The sequence below is a fragment of the Strigops habroptila genome, chromosome 5 (assembly GCF_004027225.2).
Source record: "Strigops habroptila isolate Jane chromosome 5, bStrHab1.2.pri, whole genome shotgun sequence".
In the NCBI taxonomy this organism is placed as follows: Eukaryota; Metazoa; Chordata; class Aves; order Psittaciformes; family Psittacidae; genus Strigops; species Strigops habroptila.
In genome coordinates, this window is record NC_044281.2 from 54,965,643 (window position 1) to 54,983,848 (window position 18,206).

At 40.2% G+C, this 18,206-nt stretch overlaps 1 protein-coding gene across 9 annotated transcripts in view; it reads left to right on the forward strand.

Moving 5' to 3' along the window:
- Nucleotides 1-18,206, forward strand: part of CLASP1 (cytoplasmic linker associated protein 1) — a 180,693-nt gene that overhangs the window by 90,954 nt on the left and 71,533 nt on the right. For 5 of the 9 annotated variants that reach the window (XM_030488256.1, XM_030488255.1, XM_030488261.1 and 2 more), the window contains 7 exons: nt 493-570; nt 3,076-3,243; nt 3,996-4,045; nt 5,208-5,378; nt 7,053-7,076; nt 15,470-15,577; nt 17,139-17,165. In XM_030488256.1, coding sequence (XP_030344116.1) covers nt 493-570; nt 3,076-3,243; nt 3,996-4,045; nt 5,208-5,378; nt 7,053-7,076; nt 15,470-15,577; nt 17,139-17,165 — 626 coding nt within the window. The remainder of the gene's footprint in view (nt 1-492; nt 571-3,075; nt 3,244-3,995; nt 4,046-5,207; nt 5,379-7,052; nt 7,077-15,469; nt 15,578-17,138; nt 17,166-18,206) is intronic. The other 4 variants (XM_030488258.1, XM_030488259.1, XM_030488257.1 and 1 more) reach the window with 3 other exon arrangements.

Below are 18,206 nucleotides of genomic sequence, written 5' to 3' on the forward strand. Positions count from 1 at the left end.
TCTTATATAGATATTTTTGCCACAAAAAAGCACGAACATACGTGCACGCGCACTGTTTGCTCTGGTAGTTCTGGCAGTCAGAGTTCAATGAGTCTGTCTCCTATGCCAGCCTTGGAAGGAGGCTTCTACAGTACTTCAGACTAATGAACAGTTAAAGTAATTGGGGAGGAAGAGACTGGGACACAATTTTCTTAGCCCTAGACTGCACAAGTCTATTTAAGGGTTAGGAGAGTATTTTTGCACCCAGGCAATTTCTATAGCTAACTAAAGACTGACCTCTGAAGAATGCTGCTTGACTTTTCCTAGTCAGTTGTGTGGGTGAGATAAAACTGGTTCATAAGACCAAATAAATAAATAAAGGCTCCAAAGGGCGTTACATGGAAATGGGAAGATGTGATGAACTGTTCTTCTCGACCAAGGCAAAATCAAATTACTCATTTGTTTGTGTGGCGCATCTTTTTGTACTGCTGGATAATGTTTTCCTTATTTCAGACACATATCAGTGTTAGCTGAAACAATAAAGAAGGGAATTCATGATGCGGACTCTGAAGCCAGGATAGAGGCAAGAAAGTAAGTGGATGCTGTTGTTGGTGTCTCGTCTTCCTCCCCTTCTTTGCCCCTGCTGTGTTGTCAATGGTATTGCATGTTGGAGACTGAAATCCGGACAAGTTAGGTTCTCCTGGCAGTTAATACCAACTTTGCCTTGGCTTCAGTGGGAGTGTGTATTTTAATGAGACTGTGTACTTCAGCAGGAGGTGTCATACGAGGTTGATCACATGGGGCTGAGTTATATGTGTATTGCATCTTCTAATGGTGTTTCACTTGCTTCACTTTGTTCTTGTAATATTTTATTGCCTTTTTATCTGTCTGTGCAGGTAAGTAAGAGTCTAGAGTAGAGAACTAGTAACCTTGTCTTTCTTTTTGAGGTTTGAGTTGCTTGCAGTTAAATGAGACTGCTTCTGTTTAGTACAAAAATATTATTATTTCTGATATATTTTTTTCTTTTTGGCCTGTATGCAAGACCTAGGATGGAGTAATGCTTAGCACAAGTATAAATTGGGAGAGGAGTGATTGGAGAGTCCTACAGAAAGGGATCTGGGGATGCTGACTGCAGTGTGCCCTGGCAGTCAAGAGGGCAAACTGCATCCTTGGATATATTAAACGTGGTATAACCAGCCAGTCAAGAGAGGTGATTATCTTGCTGTATTCAGTGTTGGTGTGGCCTTATCTTCAATACTATGTGCAGTTCTTCAATACCGCACAGTTGAAGAAGGATGTGAAGGTCCTTGAATTGTGTCCAGAGGAGGGCAACAAAGCTGGGGAAAAGGCTGGAAGGAATGACCTCTGAGGAGCAGCTAAGTCTTCTCTAGTCTGGAGAAAAGGAGGCTGCAGGGTGACCTCATTGCTCTCTGCAGCTTTCTAAGGAGGGGAAGTGGAGGAGGGAGGTGCTGATCTTGTCTCTCTAGTATCCAGTGGTAGGATGAATGGGAATGGTTCAAAACTGTGCCAGGGGAGTTTTAGACTGGACGTTTTGAAGCATTTATTTACCGAGGGGGTGGTTAAACACTGGAACGTGCTTCCTAGATAGGTGGTTGATGCCCTGAGCCTGTGAGTATTTAAGAGGCATTTGGACAATGCCCTTAACAACATGCTTTAACTTTTGGTCAGCCCTGAATTGCTCAGGCAGCTGGACTAGTGGTTGTTGTAGGTCCTTTCCAACTGTGATAGTCTATTCTATTGTCATTTGCTACTCTTGAAATAAAAGTCCTTGTGCTAGTACAGTCCTAACTGGTATCTTAAATTGAGGAAAGATTATTACACTGAAATAATATCTTTGTGTATATCTATGGGAAACTTTAATATTTGCAATTAATTTTTATCTATTGAATATCTGTTGCATTTCCATTATGTGATTGTACTTATGTGGTATGCTGACGTGCTAGGGTCATGCTCTCCTGGATAGAACACTACAGAAATTTTTTTCTTCAGAAAGAGGATGCTGTGAAACATGAAATCAATGAACAATAGATATCATCAATCTAAATGCTGTGTTATAAGCAGAGGTGTTTCACAGTAGGACTGTTTAAAACCCTTTGAAAGGTAACGTGTCCATCACTGAAAAATACAGTAGGCACTGAGACTTCATAGCAGGTGATTAGTTAAGCTGAATAGACACCAGGGGGAAGGGCATGAGACCTCAGAAAGCTTGCTTAATTCTCTCTTCCCATGTTTCTTAATTAGCAGTGTGGGTGATTGTAGGACAGAATTTTGTTTCCTTCTAGTGATATGAGAATGCATGTGACTCCTGAGGCTCTGAGGACAGTTCTTGATTCATTTGATATAACAATCTTACTCTTAAACTGCCCATTAATTGCCCTCTGAAAAGTGCTGAGAGTCTTCATCTCCTTTGTGATGAGAATGAATGGTGTTTAGCCATAAGCCAGGAGTTTTGGACCAGAGAAGAATTCTTCCCTCATCTTAAAATGCTCTTTTATTTTCAGCATGGCACTGATTGGAAGTATATAGGAACATCTCTTTCCTTTTCCTTGTTATTTTTTCCCAAAAAGACACTTAACATCCTCAGCTCAGTACAGATTTGTCTCTGCAGCATTGTAGGAGAGCTGTTTGATAAACTCAGGGAAGCAAACAACACCCGCTGGTGTTTTCCTGAATCAGGCCCATGCATGCGTGTTCTGCTTTTGGCATATTTTTGAAGTAGCTGTTGAGCATCCAGTCACAAACTAGTATCAGTCTAGTAGGCCTATCATCTCCTGTGTATGATAGACAACCAAAGGGATGAGGGTGGCTTCTGTAATAAAGCTTTATTGGCTACCTGTGTTTTTACAACACACCAAATGGTGCATTCCTCTCTTCCTATTTTCATGTGGTTTCTCTTCTGTTAGAATGGGTTGAAGAAAGTGATACTAAGTGTGTCATAGGGGTGGTGGATGGTTAAAATGAATGGTATAATGAGCCAGTAATGCCAGTAGTGAAAAGGGTTCTGACTGTACCTGTGCTCTGCTGCCCCCTAAAACATGACAAGGAAATATTTGCTGTATTGTGCCTTGTTTCCAGGTGTTACTGGGGTTTCCACGGTCACTTCAGCCGAGAGGCAGAGCATTTGTACCACACCTTGGAGTCTTCCTACCAGAAGGCTCTGCAGTCACATTTGAAGAACTCTGACAGCATCGTGTCCTTGCCACAATCAGATCGCTCTTCTTCCAGCTCCCAGGAGAGTCTCAAGTAAGTCCTTTGATGTCATTACCTCTCAATTTAAACAGCTGTGGATAGCTCCATTGAATTGGAAGGAGCCATCACATTGCTGTGTCTCATCTGGTCATCATTTGGCCTCAACACTTGTTACTCCAGTTTTTTTTGGGGTTGTTTTTATTTTTTGTTTAGCTAACATTGCATTAAAATGTCAGCAAAATTGATTATTGGCTTAATAAAAAAAAGGTTATCTTGACTCCATAAATAATTCCAGGTGCACTTAAAACAACACTTGGATTGAAATTTTGTGTTTAGCATTAATCCTTGAGGCGTAAGTCTGCCTCTTTCCATATGAGAGAAAAAAAAAAGACGACTTAAACTAAACTTGAGTTGAAACTGCAACTCTATGTAACTCTTCTATTGAATGTATGTATTTTAGCTTCTCTTAGAGATATTGTCAACTTAGACTCCAAATGTCTACAATTTCAGTGTAAGACCTATATGAAAAATACCTGTAACTTATTGATGTAACTTTTAAAATCTACAGAAGGTGTTCTTAAAATCTCCTCTTAGTCAAATAAAGTGCGTACTAATTCTGTTCTTAGTGCTTTTGTAAAGAATTTAATGATGATACCATATTTATTCTTAATAAATAGTTAGTCCATTCCAATATATAAATAACTTTCTATCAGCTCAGTTTGTTTACTGAAGGAATAAATAGCACAGTTACTGATGACTATGAAATACTAGGGGTTTTTTTTAATAAATGTTTATTTATCTTCTAGCCGTCCTTTGTCTGCCAAAAGAAGTCCTACTGGAAGTACTACATCTAGAGGTGAGAACAGGAGCAGAAAACTGTTCAGGTGTTGCTGAGGAAATGTGGTGAATTAGAATGAGAATTTCAGACACTATGATGTGCAAAGAACAATTTTGATCACTGTTTATTGCTCCTTAAAATGGCAACGAAGTATGTGAAATTTTTAATTAATTTTGTGTTGCACACCATATTCTGTGCATCAACTGCTGATATAACGATGCTTTTGAAAGTTAGTAAAGCTGTTATTGCTTGCACCTGAAGGGAAGGCTAAAAAGCCTTGAAAACTGTAGCCGAGGTATGTTTAGCTGTGCAATAAACTACTGCTGATGCTAAAACATACATAGTCTAATGGTGCATTCAGCTTTACAATGTATTATCATTTATTCTCTGTGGTTTCAGCATTTTCTGGAGGCACTGTCTGCACACAAGTCCTACAGTGTTAAATTCCGTCTTGTTGCTAATCTGTTTTTACTGTTGGATGGAATATTTATGTGCGGCTTTCCTGTCCTAAGTAAATGCATACATAAATAATAAATTTTAATACAAAATATAATAGACAAAACTTTGTTGGTAAAAGATAACCTGCTTTCTGCACCAGACCAAGATCGGGTTCTGGCTAGCTTGTGTATGCAGTACACTGAGACCTTTGGTTCAAGGAGTTATTGTTGTGTTTCCTACTTGATTGTGCATACAAATGCATGTTTGCTTGCAGCTGAATAATCAAGCTTCATGCTTAAGAAGGTAAGCATCCACAAAGGATGGGAACAGCAGTCCTCATGAGAAGATGAGGTGTTGGAAAGGAAATTAGTAGAACCTGGACTGAAGGACTTGCAGGTCTGTTTTGGCCAGCAACTCACAAGCTGGTGATGGGTGCTGTCATTGAACTTTCGCATCTAAGTTCTGTTAGAAATTTCTTTATTACTGGCCTGGCAGCCTTTTTGATCTCAGTATTTAGGTTAGTGACTGATAAAGTTCTTAAAGGTAGCATCAAGTTAGCATTGAAATATCTTTGCAGGCAGTGTGGGGAAGCCTACATTGCCCTGATAAAGCATTCTTAGGTATTTCGGTGCCAGCAAGGAGTGTTAAAAATAGTACATTAAACTGCTTGTCAGGCTCTTTGAAGCACACAGATAAAAAAAATTAATCTTCTTTATTCTGGATCTCCCACTCCCATCTGCAGCATCTACAGTAAGTACAAAATCTGTGTCAACACCAGGATCTCTGCAGCGATCCCGCAGTGACGTCGATGTGAATGCAGCAGCTAGTGCCAAGTCAAAAGTGACGTCTTCTGGAGCATCCACCCCCTTCAGTTCTGCTGCAGCCTTGCCCCCAGGCTCATACGCATCACTAGGTAAATCTACGTGTTCTACTCTTGCAGTTAGCTTTCTTTACTAGTGGAAAGTGCCTCTTAGTTTTATTTGAATATTGAACTCTTAACTAGAAGAACGTATCTCTGACATAGTTACCAGTTCTCTAGGATCAGTGTGTGATCTCTTGCCCTTTGGGATTAAGGAAAAAATTTGCAACAGAACTGACTTCAAGCAACTTCTTGGTTTTTGAATTGTATAATAGTCTGTGTCTCATTCTTCTTTCTGGGGAAAAGCAGATCTTACTACGATTCTGCAACATTGTTGAGGAAATACTGCTCAATTCCTTTTGACATGTCCCTCTGTATCTTTTCCTTATCTTCCTTCCCTCCTTTCCTGAAACTGGTTTTCTATTAACTGTTTTATCTTTAGAATAGTACATCTTAGTTGAGTTTGATTGCTTTCTGTTTTACAAAAGAGAGAGAAGTAAAAGCAAAGAGAAGTCATCTGCCTTCTAATTTCATCATACAGGATATAAGTATCTGTTCCTTATGCTCACTCTTTCTGGACTATAGCCACATGTCACATTATTCTCTTAGAGCATTGTGTATCACTTTCAGGTGCCTCAGGGTTTCTTACAACAAAGTTTGCATTTGATCTTTCTCTCTTGGAGATGCCGTTGAAGGAGGCATGGAGGAGGAAATGCAGGGTGGTGATTGACACCATATTTGCAGAGCTTCAGCTTGGTTATGATCAGCTCAACAGAGCTGATCATCTGAGCTAGTTTCTCATTCTGCTGGTTTCATACTAATCTAATTCCAGACTTTTCATTGATTTACTTTTACAAGAGGGAGAAAAATCAGAAATTGGTGATCTTGATTTAAGCTGTGTAGGTTGTCTTCACTGAGTTGAGAAGTTTCTTCTCCTCACTGTAGGGCATTTGATCTTTAGTCTGATAAAATATGCTTGGTGAATTAAATAGGGATGGTTTCTATAGATTCCTTTTGTGGACAGGTTTCTTTCATATCTGAAATATTTTATCTCGGCTTAAATGTGGTGGATGCATTTGGTTTAGCAGTTGAATTCTTATTCTGTTTTAAATTGTTCATTCTTGGTTCAAGATTTAGATACATTGCAGTGAAAATGTAACACAGAACATGAAGTTGATCACATAATAGCATGCTTTCAAGCTTACAGATGCAGCTGTTTTTCAGTCAGCGCTGCGTACTGGCGTCAGTGGCAAAACTGCTTTTGAACAATCTTATGTTATGAAGAAGAACAGAAAAGGGTGGGAAGTATCTACTAACGTTGGCTTGGTCCTTGAAGCCGTGGGACTGCATACAGCATTAGTCTTGCTCTTAGAAGAGACTGTAGGAGAAAAGCAGCATTACTCTTAAGTGAAGCAAATGTGGCTACTTCTGAGGAGCCTGCTTTCTTTTTGAGCTGGTAGGGACATTTCTCACCTGCGTGTGCCCATGAGAGAAGTGTTGAGGCAAACAACAAAAATGGAGTTTGGCAAACGTTGGTTATTGCAGGAGGGAAAACCTGGAAGCATCTTCTTCAGAAACATCAAGCTGCTCAAACTTCTTTCATTTCTTTGTGTTAATTTTTTTGCATATTTCTGCAGCTAATATATAGTGCCCACTTCTATTGATGTTACTAATTTTCCCTATTAACCCTTTCCTTATGTTTTTGTTTTTTTTTTAATTTGCCTAAAGATGGTACTACCAGTAAAACTGAGGGTAAGCAGTCTCTCTGTGTAACTGAGGTGTGTCCACAGTCGTACCACCCTACCTGGTCTCTGTTCTCAAAGTGTTATCTGGTTCTCATCCATGTTCACTGGTGACCTGCATGAAGTGTTGCATGGTTGTCCTGCTCATTTTGATGCCATGGGGTATTCTTCACTTTCTCTTTGAGCTCCTCCCTGCTAACAGGCACCAGTCTGCTTTTGTGACTTGGCTTCTGATCACAAAGTTGTATGTGGCTTTCTGTATTTAAAGGACTGCTTTTGGTTGAAGGTGACCTCTGCACAGATTAAAAAAGAAAACAAAACACAAAACAAAACAAAAAAAGAACACCCAACACAGGGCTTGTGTTTTCTTGCTCCACGATGTGTAAAGGTTTGCTGTGTTTTTCCATCCAAAGCTCAGCTCACAACTGCCAAATGCTTTCGGGAAGAGACTGGGCAGTGAGAAAATTGAATGAGATGATCACATGGCAGAAAAATGAGGACAGTAAACAATGGTCTCTAAGGAAGGAATATTTAGTCAACCTCTTTAAACCTGAGCTCTCATTTGGTTGTCAACTGAGTGAGATGGCTTACATCTAAGACAGTTGGAGGAAAGGTTTTTTTTCAAGAACACGAAGCCTGCTAGTTTGCACGGGCTCCCAGTCTGTTTCTGTGGCTCATTGTCAAAGCTTGTTCTTTATTTCTTATTTCTCAAGCAAAAAAGATCACTGAGAAATCGGTTTTTCTGAGGTAGACAGGAGTTGAAAACAAGAACGTCTCCTAGGCAGAGTGAACCCCCTCCATACTTCCAAACCCATTTTTTCCTGATGCAAGTCTCTTTTCAAGGGATCTATTACTGTCTTGTGGGACTGTGCTTGTATCCTTGATGGCTGCTTGTATTTGGATGTGGTGGTCTGAGAAGTGCCACTGTGCTATTGTGACGTGTTTTTTCCTCACTATTATTGATGCGTTGATTTATTATATAGAGGGGAAGGTCTCTACCATTTTTGGAACTAATACACAGTGTTGAGAGATGAACTGGCTCTGTGTCATGGGCAGGTGTTTGTGCTTTGTGATCTGTCAGTGATAAAGTTGGCCTAAACACCTGTATTTTGAAATCAATAGTTTATTAGATGAAAGTTCCAAATTGTTGCAATACTGAGCTTTTTTTATTCATTGCTGACCCTTCTTTCTCTTCTTCCTTTCTTCCCATTTCTCGAACTTTTCTGTTTTTGGCCTAACTTTGAAATGTTAATTTTTTGAAATTTAATTGAAGTTTAATGCTAATTTATGAAATACCTTATGCATCTCAATCCTCTTCTAGGATAATAATATCTGTGGAGGCCTCTTACAACAGTTGTCCTCTGGAATACCTTTATTTTTAGTAAATGCTTCATTGTCATAATGCAAAAGGGTGAGGTTTTTTATTTGGTTTGCGATTTTGTTTTGTTTTTTCAGTTCAGCTACATTGGAAGCAGATTGGATTTGGTAAAAATCTGTAAAATCTGCTTGGACTTCATGAAGGCTTTTGACATTGTTTCTCATGAAATCCTCATAGGCAAGCTCAGGAAGTGCAGGCTGAATGAGTAGAGGGCAAGATGGATTGAGAACTGGCTGAGTGGCAGGTCTTAGGGTTGTGATCAGCAGCAGAGAGTCTAGTGGGAGACCTGCAACTAGTGGTGTCCCCTGAGGGTCTGTACTGGGTTCAGTATTGTTTAACTTATTCTTGGATGAAGGGATAGAGAGTACCCTCAGCAAGTTTGCTGATGATACAAAACTGGGAGGAGCAGATGGTACCCCAGTGCTGCGCTGTCATTCAGAAGGATCTAGACAGGCTGGAGAGATGGGCAGAGAGGAACCTGTTGAAATTCAACAAAGACAAGCGCAGGGTCTTGCACTTGTGAAGGAATAACCCCCTGCATCAGTACAGGCTGAGGGCTGACCTGCTCAAAGGTAGCTCTGCGGAGAGGGACCTGGGGGCCCTGGCAGTCCTGGTGGACAAATTTTCCATGAGCCAGCAATGTGCCCCCATGGCCAAGACAGCCAATGGGCTGCGTTAGGAAGAGCATGGCCGGCAAGTCAAGGAGTCTCTACTCAGCCCTGGTGAGGCCTCAGCTGGAATACTGTGTCCAGTTCTGGGCTGCCCAGTGCAACAGAGACATGGAGCTCATGAAACAAGTCCAGGGAAGGGCTACTAGAATGATTTGGGGTCTGGCACATCCCTCCTATGAGGAAAGGCTGAGGGAGCTGGGCCTGTTCAGCCTAGAGCAGAGAAGGCTCAGGGCGAATCTGATCAAGGTATGTAAGTATCTGAAAGGTAGGTGTCAAGAGGATGGGGCTAGACTCTTCTTGGTGGTGCCAGGTGATAGGACGAGAGGAAACAGGCATAAACTAAAGCATAGCGAGTTCCATCTGAATATGAGGAAGAACTTCTTTACTGTGAGGGTGACTGAGCATTGGAATAGGTTGCCCAGAGAAGTTGTGGAGTCTCCTTCCCTGGAGATACTCAGGAGCCAATCCTGAGTAGTGTGCTCTAGGAGACCCTACTTGGGCAGGGAGATTGGACTAGATGACCTCCAGTGGTCCCTTCCAGCCTCAAGCCATTCTGTGAATTGAAACACAAGTCACTTGAGGGGAAAGACTGTGAGATGAACTTCCAGAAATGGAGTTTGCCATCCACTTAGTGTTAAATACCAGATCTCATCTCTTCTTTTTCCTGTAGGATTCCTGTTTTTTTTTTTTCTTTTTTTTGGAAGACTGAGGATCAGGGAGAATTACAACAACATGGCACACCACAGCCAGAGCATGTGAAGGACGAGTTTAATCTCTGTATGAAACTCTTCATCTTTGTTTTCCTTTGAGACAGTTGTGGGGGAAACAGCTTTTGTTCAAGATTCAGTGTGTCCTACAGATGAGGACTGAGAAAGGTCTTCTGCCAAGTCTCTTATCTTGCAGAGTTTGTCAGTAACTACAAGTAAGGCAAAACTTCGTTCTTGATATAAATGTAAAAATTAGAGGGCAGGGGAAGAGAAAAACATCCCCTTGCTCTGGAAATACCTGTGTGAGCAAGAGACGCTGTTGGAACATAAAGCAGAAATTCCATCCACATTTGTGTCCCTGTATTTTTATTTGGGGTTTTTTTCAGATTACTAGTAAGTAATTTAAGAGCAAGTCCCTGTAGGTTTTTGTGTGGTTCAGCTTGATGTTAAATCTGCAGTCTGGTTCCCATCATGGCTTTCTGTAGCTACAGAGTAAAAGTTCTGCACCTTTCCCTCAGCTGGGAGCCAGCATTGTGCGAACTTGGCAGTTCCCATCTGCTTTGCCCTCAGTTCTCCTCAGTGTTTTGTTTTTGAGCCAGACATCTCAAAACAGGAGCAAGATAGAGTGGGTTGTGCCAGTGGCAAGCGTTCAAGAGCTGAGTATCAGTCCTTTGATTTTTAAGCAGTGTCATCCCAATTGACAAATGCTGTTGAAATGAGCTTCCTTATGTGAATCTGTATATCACCTAAATCTGTGCAGGTCTTCTGCTGTCTCTGTGCTGTGAGGCTGTATCTTCATATAGTGCACAGTTATGTCTTGATTGCCCAGGCCCTTCATGTATCGGTATCTCTTGAACTTCATTAAAAGCTTTGCAGGTAGAAAGCTTGTAAGTTCCAAACCTTTATAGTCTAGATCAGGACTTCACAGCTAGTACTATGCAGGTAGCAGTTGTGCCATGTTTGTTATGCCTGATTAAAACGAAACCTTAGAAAAGTTTCTGCTTGTTTTATCATGTTGATTTAAGGCAAGGTGGTGGCACTATTGTTCTCTCAACCCTCTGGTTGGTTTGAGGTTCCCTCAAACCTCCCATACAAAACCCAGAAGCAGCATATGCTGATCGTTTCCAGTAAGGGTTGACTGCTTCTCAGAGGAAATTATAGTGCAAAGTCAGGTCTTATGCTATGTATGTTGGACATATGCTAAATAAGCATAGAAATTATTCCAGTAGTGGAACAGTTTCTATTTATCCCTAAAGCGTGTTTTTTGTTGATGTATGCATGTCAGCTGTCCATGTGTCATTTAGCAGTGACACAGCTAGGGGGGGTCCTACAGGCTCTTTTAGGAATGTTTTTTGTTAAGCGGGGGAAATAACCCAGCGCTGAGTAACCTAAATGCATTAACCTGGTCCACGGAGAGACCATTACTGTCCCAGTGGTTCTATATATAACTTGTATGGTTATATATATCACTATTCACAGCATTAAATGAATTAAACTGAGTTATGGAGCTGTTATATACCATTTTTAGACTATATGAAAACAATTTTCTTCAGTGTAATATGCAGGCTGTGTCTCACAAAGCCAATGTCTGTTCTCAGCACTGGGGATGAAGATGCTGCAGTATACCCACCCAGGGTTGCTCAGAGCAATGCTGCTGGATGAAGCCTTTTGTAACACAGAAACATTAACATGACTCTTCCATCACTTGTTCCTTTTTTAAAAAAACAAACTAAAACGACCTTCCTAGGCTTAGGCAGATGTTAGACATTTCAGGGTTGACTCTGATCCATTGATTGTTGTAAAAATGTAAATTACAGTAACTTTAAAAAATAGAACCAAAACCTCCTAAAAACCCCACAAATGGTTTCTTAACACAAAGCATGGAGCCTTTCAAGATACTCTGTGTACCAACAGTGATGTGTCACATGCTGAATTTAGATCAATGGCTTTTTTATGGAAATACTTTTGTGGTTTTTTGGGACAGTTAGGACAATCTTTATCTGTTCCTTTGCTGCTGTTGTCAGGATACAGTAATTCTTTTAAAAGCAGCAGAAAAATAATGGTTATGAAATATGAATTGCTACATGTGCAGTTTGAACTAGATATGGAAACAAACCCGCTTGAAAGCAAAGAAGTTTTGGTGTTTGCTTGATTTTAACAACAAGAAAAAGTCTGAGTAATTTATTTGATGTGTTATTCCAGTCCTGATTGCAACTAGTTTTTCTGTTTCTTTCTAACATGATAAAGACACACAAGTAGTCCTATGTGCAAATAATGCTTGGATGTGAATGCAGAGTCTTGTTTGCAGATGAAATTTTTCAGGGAATGTACAAGATACATTTTATTATATAGATGAACTTCTATATATACATGCTGTACTTGGCATAATATATATTAAAATACTGATATTTTTGAACACAGACAAATCTTGGTTCATCTTGCACTACTATAAAGCAAATAGGTTTTAGATATCGTAAGACTAATTTAAAAGTTGTACATGTGAAGGTAAGTTTACATATGAAGCTATAATTTTCATAGTTAGATCTCTCTAAAGATTTTCTATCTCATACAGATTTGCCTAAAGCAATTTTGAATTCCAGTTGGTCATTTTTTTGTTTTACAGCTAGAAACTCTTATTTGGATAGGGAAAGCTTGGCATCTTAACTTTTTTTTACTTGAACAGTAGCTTCGAGTGACTTATTTTGAACTATTTGTCTGCTGCAAGTAAGATTAATTACCTGTATGAAAAAATAAATACATAGTTTTTAAAGTTCAGAAAATAAAACTTTGGAAAGTGCATTAACAATTCATGCTTCAAGGAATGCATACAACTGATGGCACTTTTTCCTTGTAACTGTGTTAAGACTCTGACCTTGAATTTGTGCTTTATCCCATGGACTAAAGAATAAAGTACTCTTGGGGTGAGCTGTTTCTGTGCAATTGCAGGATTTGTACCATTATGTCATTGTTGCATCACGAATTTCTGGTTTCTGCTATTCCTGTTACTTGCACAATGCATGTCCAGTGCAGTGTTAGTTCAAACCCTTGTCAACCTTTTTCGAAGGATGAGAAAACCAGTATCAGTGTTGGGACTGTTCGTCCTGTGCAAGAGCAACTTTTTGTCTCACGCTGTTGTCTGTGACACCCATTAGGCCCAAATCAGTGTGTAAATCTACCAGTCCAAAAGAAAGCAGAATTCTGTTCCTGAGTATTCATTTATTCAGAAACTGCTGAAGTTGGTAGGGGTCTGTCCACTAACTCTCAGGGGTTTCGAAATAGGACTGAGCTTTCTGTTTCTAATCCTGCTGATAATTACATGTTAATTAAGTTTGACCCTTTGATTCAGTGTTCTTTCTTAAAGCCCCCTGAATTGGTATTAGAAGTTAATCTTGGTTTCTCTTTATATTTCTTTGGGCTTTATATTTCCTAAGGTGGAAGAGTCACTTATCGCTTATTGTTGCAGTTGTAGATGCAGAAAATCCAGAAATTTTTGAGGATCATGTGGCGTGTGCAGAAGAGGAGGAGACATCATCAGTCCCCTCTCACCCATTCTTGGCCCATACGCATGTCTTCCAATATTGTCGGTTACTGTGTGTAATGTTAAATTTCAGCGTGAGTTACCCCCGGGACTTTCTGCAGTGCTAAGGCCTCCTGTTGACATTCTGGAAGGATGTAAGCTAATTCCATTACTGGTTCCTAAGACTGGTCAGGTTTAACTTCCTGGCTTACTGTTTTGTGCTCCTGCCACCAGAGATGCCCTCTTGGTGTGGGAAACAAAAGGAAGCCTTGAGGCTTCTGGCAAGAGCTTGAGGTCCTTCTGCCTCCTTCCCTATGCATGCCTGCTTTGAACCCTGTGGTAGGGTTTGGGGTAGAAACCTTGCGGCATGTCACCCAGTGGCTCCACTCATCTATGTATAGCTGTGCATGTGCCAAACCTGAGAGGGAAGGGAATGAGCCAGTGGGGAGCCCTAGAGCTGTGTCTGATTATCTATCAGGCAGACTGTAAGAAGCAAGTAATGTCCTAGAGCAGAGATCTACAGCCTTGCTGGTGGTAAGACCGCCTTAGCAGCCAGTTTCATGACTGTTAGTATCATGTGGACATGCTCAGAGCTTGTTCAGTTGAGCCAGTGGTTAAAAAGTGGTTTGTTTATATTTTCCCAGTTTTACGCTAATGATTTCTGCCGTACCTTGTTTACAAACAATTGTTTGATTGTAGATATCTGTATCTTACCTACTGAGCTATTTTAAAACTAGATGCTGAGGGAGAGGTTTGAAGTACAGCTGTCTGCTAGGTTTTTTTCCTTGCAAACAAGTTTAGGCTTTCTTCTCAAAGTTAAACATCTCTTTGTCACTTCGTGTCTTATCAAAAACTTGCAGACCATGTTATGAATATTTTGAGAGCTCAGAGAAGAACAGAGCTCTCAATCCGTTCAGCCTGGGCTGCTTGCCATTGTCTTGTCCTGCATGTGTACCTTATGTGAAGTAATTATTTTTTTTGGGGGTGGGAAGTGTATATCTTTATATTTCTCTGTATGCTTATGGTGGAGATAGAGAGCAGGAGATGAATATCTGTAACCAGTGGCTGCAGTTGTCTAGACTCTTCTCTTACCTGTTGTGGTTTTTTTCCTTTTATTATTGTGCCTGAAACTTGAAGTCATCCTCTGAATGCAGGCATAGCACTGGCATGAGTCCTGAGAAACAGCTTCAGATTTGGCTGAGAACTAAGTTGTTGAAAAGTACTGATGGAGGCTTTCTTTGTGTTGCTCTTAATTATCATTTCTTTCCCATTAACTAGAGACAGATAATTGAAGCTTAGCACTGGAAAGAACATTTTGTAGGAAACAGCCGTGCCTCAGGAAGGGGATGAACTGATGACCCTGTAAGCTTTTCTAGCTCAAATTTCTGTGGCTTTTTTTATGAGGAAAGGACAGAAGAAGGACCAAGAACACTTTGAGGCTTTATATCTATTCTCTGCTTAAATAAAAAGGAGACACACAGAATCATTTTTCCACAATGTTGATTGTGTTAAATGGGACTCTCTGTTACAAGTAAAGTTACACTGATCTTGGGATAAATACGATCTGTAAACAGCAGGGAAAATTCAATGGGCCTGAAATAAAAGCGTAGTCAGGCTGCACTGACAGGCTCTCGCAGGAGCACATGTCAGCCTGCGCATGTAGAGCAGGATATAAAGCACCAAACTGCTAATTGGAAATCCCAGCAATGGAATTTGTGGGGGCATCCGTCACACATGTCTCTGCAAGGGTGATCACATTGCCAGAAAGTAATAATTTGATATAGGAAGCAGCATTTAGGAGGCTGAAATTTTTGTTGCTGATCCTTTGTAAAGAAGCTACTATAGAACAGAAGCAAAGGGTATAGAGAGGTAATATTTTTTTAATTAAACTGGCTGATAGCATTACAGAAACCAAAGAAGTCTTTGGAGTCATGGACCATGACTCTTTCCACATCCTCTCCTGTGTCTCAGCCAGTCTAATAAAAGATGTTGCCTCTACCTGTAAAATTCTTTTGTACCCTGGTTAATTGTGTGTATAGCAACCCTGAGAGGGTAGAGCAGCACATTAGACACTGCTGCTGCCTTTGGAAGAAACCTGTTAACACTTTGATTGTCTTTGCATTCCTCCAGGTCGGATTCGTACAAGGAGACAGAGCTCTGGCAGTGCGACAAGCGTCACCTCAATGCCTGCTGATACCCGAGGCCGCAGCCGGGCTAAAGTAGTTTCCCAGTCCCAGCGTAAGAAGTGTTTTATTTCTGGGGGAGCAGAATAAATAGTTATTAATATATAGTTATTAATATATTTATCTTGAATTGTTGTAGCATCAGCTGTGGATTGGGCTCACTTCTACTAATGACATTTGGACATGTGACAAAATGAATCCCTACTCAGACAGTCTGTGCTCTTCCTGACAAATAGGGCCCCAAATAGTGCTGAGTTGCTGCCCTTTTTTTTTTTTTTTTTCTTACCAGCAGAATTTCATGTTGCTGTGATGTGTAAGACTAAACTTGCACTGGGTCCTACTGAGGCACCCTCTGTGTCTGACTGCTGTCCTGGGTTCTTGCCCTGCCAAGTTTCTCCTGCTTATGTGACTGTATTGCTATATGTGTAACACGTGAGCTGTCTAAAGTTAATGGGATTTGGCATGAATTTAAGATGAGGACATCACCTATTTTGAGTAGATACAGGAGAGATGGTTCTGCTCTTTGATGCACATGATACACCTGTGCTCTCTGGCTTCCTGGCAAAAGCATGGTTTTCCTCTAGGAGCCATGCATATGGTGCTGCTGCATATTTGTCATGTGTATCTAAGGAGAAGTTTGTCACTCAAGCTTTAAAAGGAATTGGGGAGAGGGAAAAAGCCACTCATGTTTTGAGGACCTTCAAGCTTGTGGGTAAGAGGAGATAGGGTTTGTAGGAAGACCTGTTTGTTCTGAAGACTTGTCTTGCTTTGTACCCCTATTTAAAAGCCCTTCTCTGTTCATTCTCTCATTGCTTTGCTCTGTCATGCTGGAGGGATGGAAAAGCAGTTTATAGCCTTGTGTTAGTCTGGGAGAGCTGAAGAAGGAAGTATTGTATTCAGGATGGGGCCAAATGGAAATCTTTACATTGAGGTCATGAAGGAATTAGGGCTTTGGTATACTCATCTAAATTGATTTCTTCAGTTTGGAACTTAAAACTGATCTAAAGCCAGAAATGACCTTTTTTCCTAAAGTTAGCTTGGTGAAAAGTGATCAAACCAGATGAGGCAAGTTTCAGAAGTATTGAAAGAATACTTGTTCTTCCAAAGGTTTCAAAGACTATGGGCTTAATTGTTCTTATAGAATGACTTATGAAGCTTTAGGATGGTCATATCTGAACCGACTGCCTTGGTCTTGTTTGCTGAATCCTCTTTCCAGCCTAGCCCAACCAGATGTGATCTCTATCCCTAATCCAAACATTGCCTGAAATAACTTATGAATTCAAATATACTATGGACACAGGACTGAATTCTCTATGCCTGCACAGTGGATAACCCTGTTGCAATTTTGCAGACTGGGCTGGGGTGTAAATTAGAGCACAACTTGGGTCGTGGTGTGTTGGTTAACATTTAGCTAAGAAAAGTTGATCAATCTTGGGAAATTCTTAGTTGCATCTGCACATTAACTCACTGTATTCTGCAGAGGCTTTAGGAGTGACATGTTTGTAAATAAATCTGTCTGTATTGTGTATAGCATAAACGGCATGCTGAACGCTGTATTGTCTTGCTGTCTTTTAATCCACTTTTTGCCTGTCCTTTGGTCTGCCCTCATAATCAAGGATCCAGATCAGCTAATCCTGCTGGTGGTAAGAAACATTTTCCCTTTCTTGCTTTCTCACGTTATTTCCTTCACATTTTTTAACTGCTAAGCTTTTAGCTTGTTTCCCTCACTCTCTCCTAACTATGAAACTTAAAAAGCACTTTCTTAAAGTCATAAATCCAAATGCGTATGGCAAGTGATTTTGCTTTCTTATAGTAATCAAACATGGTAAGCATACATTTAGCATATTGAAGCTGGCTCATTGCTGCAGCTGAAACCCTAGGTGCTAAATTGTTCTTCCAGATACTTCAGTGCAACCCTCCTGACCTCAGTGAGATTGTTCAGCATAAGTGAGAGGAGTCTTGGCTTTAGGTTGTGGATGCTGTGTATGAGACTGGCATCTGTCACAAGTATTCTCAATCTGGGAGGGGGGATATGGGAGCAAAGCCAGCACCACATACAATACTGGAATATGTTATTTGATTGATCTGGAATGGCTTTGGCCAAGAAACTGGAGGGGGCAAGTAAGTTAAAATAATGCATGTGTTATGGAGTTGTCCATGAGATCAGTAGATTTGCATATCTTCTTAAATTAAGACAGAAGAACAATATTTAACTCTTGCTGGGTGTAATAGTATCTGGAACTGAAATTTTTGTAAGATGTGTAGATACTTTTTAGAAAAAACCCAACATGAATATTGGTTCAGAATGTAAATGTTCAAATGTTCTTGCCCAAAAATGTTCGTGCAACCTTTTCAAATACACTTTGGGCTGTTTTAGCAAACAAATTGAATATCAGGAATAGTAGTATCAGCAGCATATTTTCAGTGAGTTGTATATAGCTGAAGAAGAAAAGAGATTCTTGAATCTATTACTCTCACAGTTCTTTATGACTAACTTTAAGCTACCACTACTTCATTTTTTAACAACTTGCCAAATGAAAATCCACAGGTTAAAAAAAAAAAAAAAGGTATTATCCAGCTTATTGAGTTAGACAGCAGGACTATTTCAGATAGAAATACTTACTGTAGCTGGAATGTAAATACGTAAATAAATTTTGGTCAGTAGACTGTCTTGCAGGCAGCGT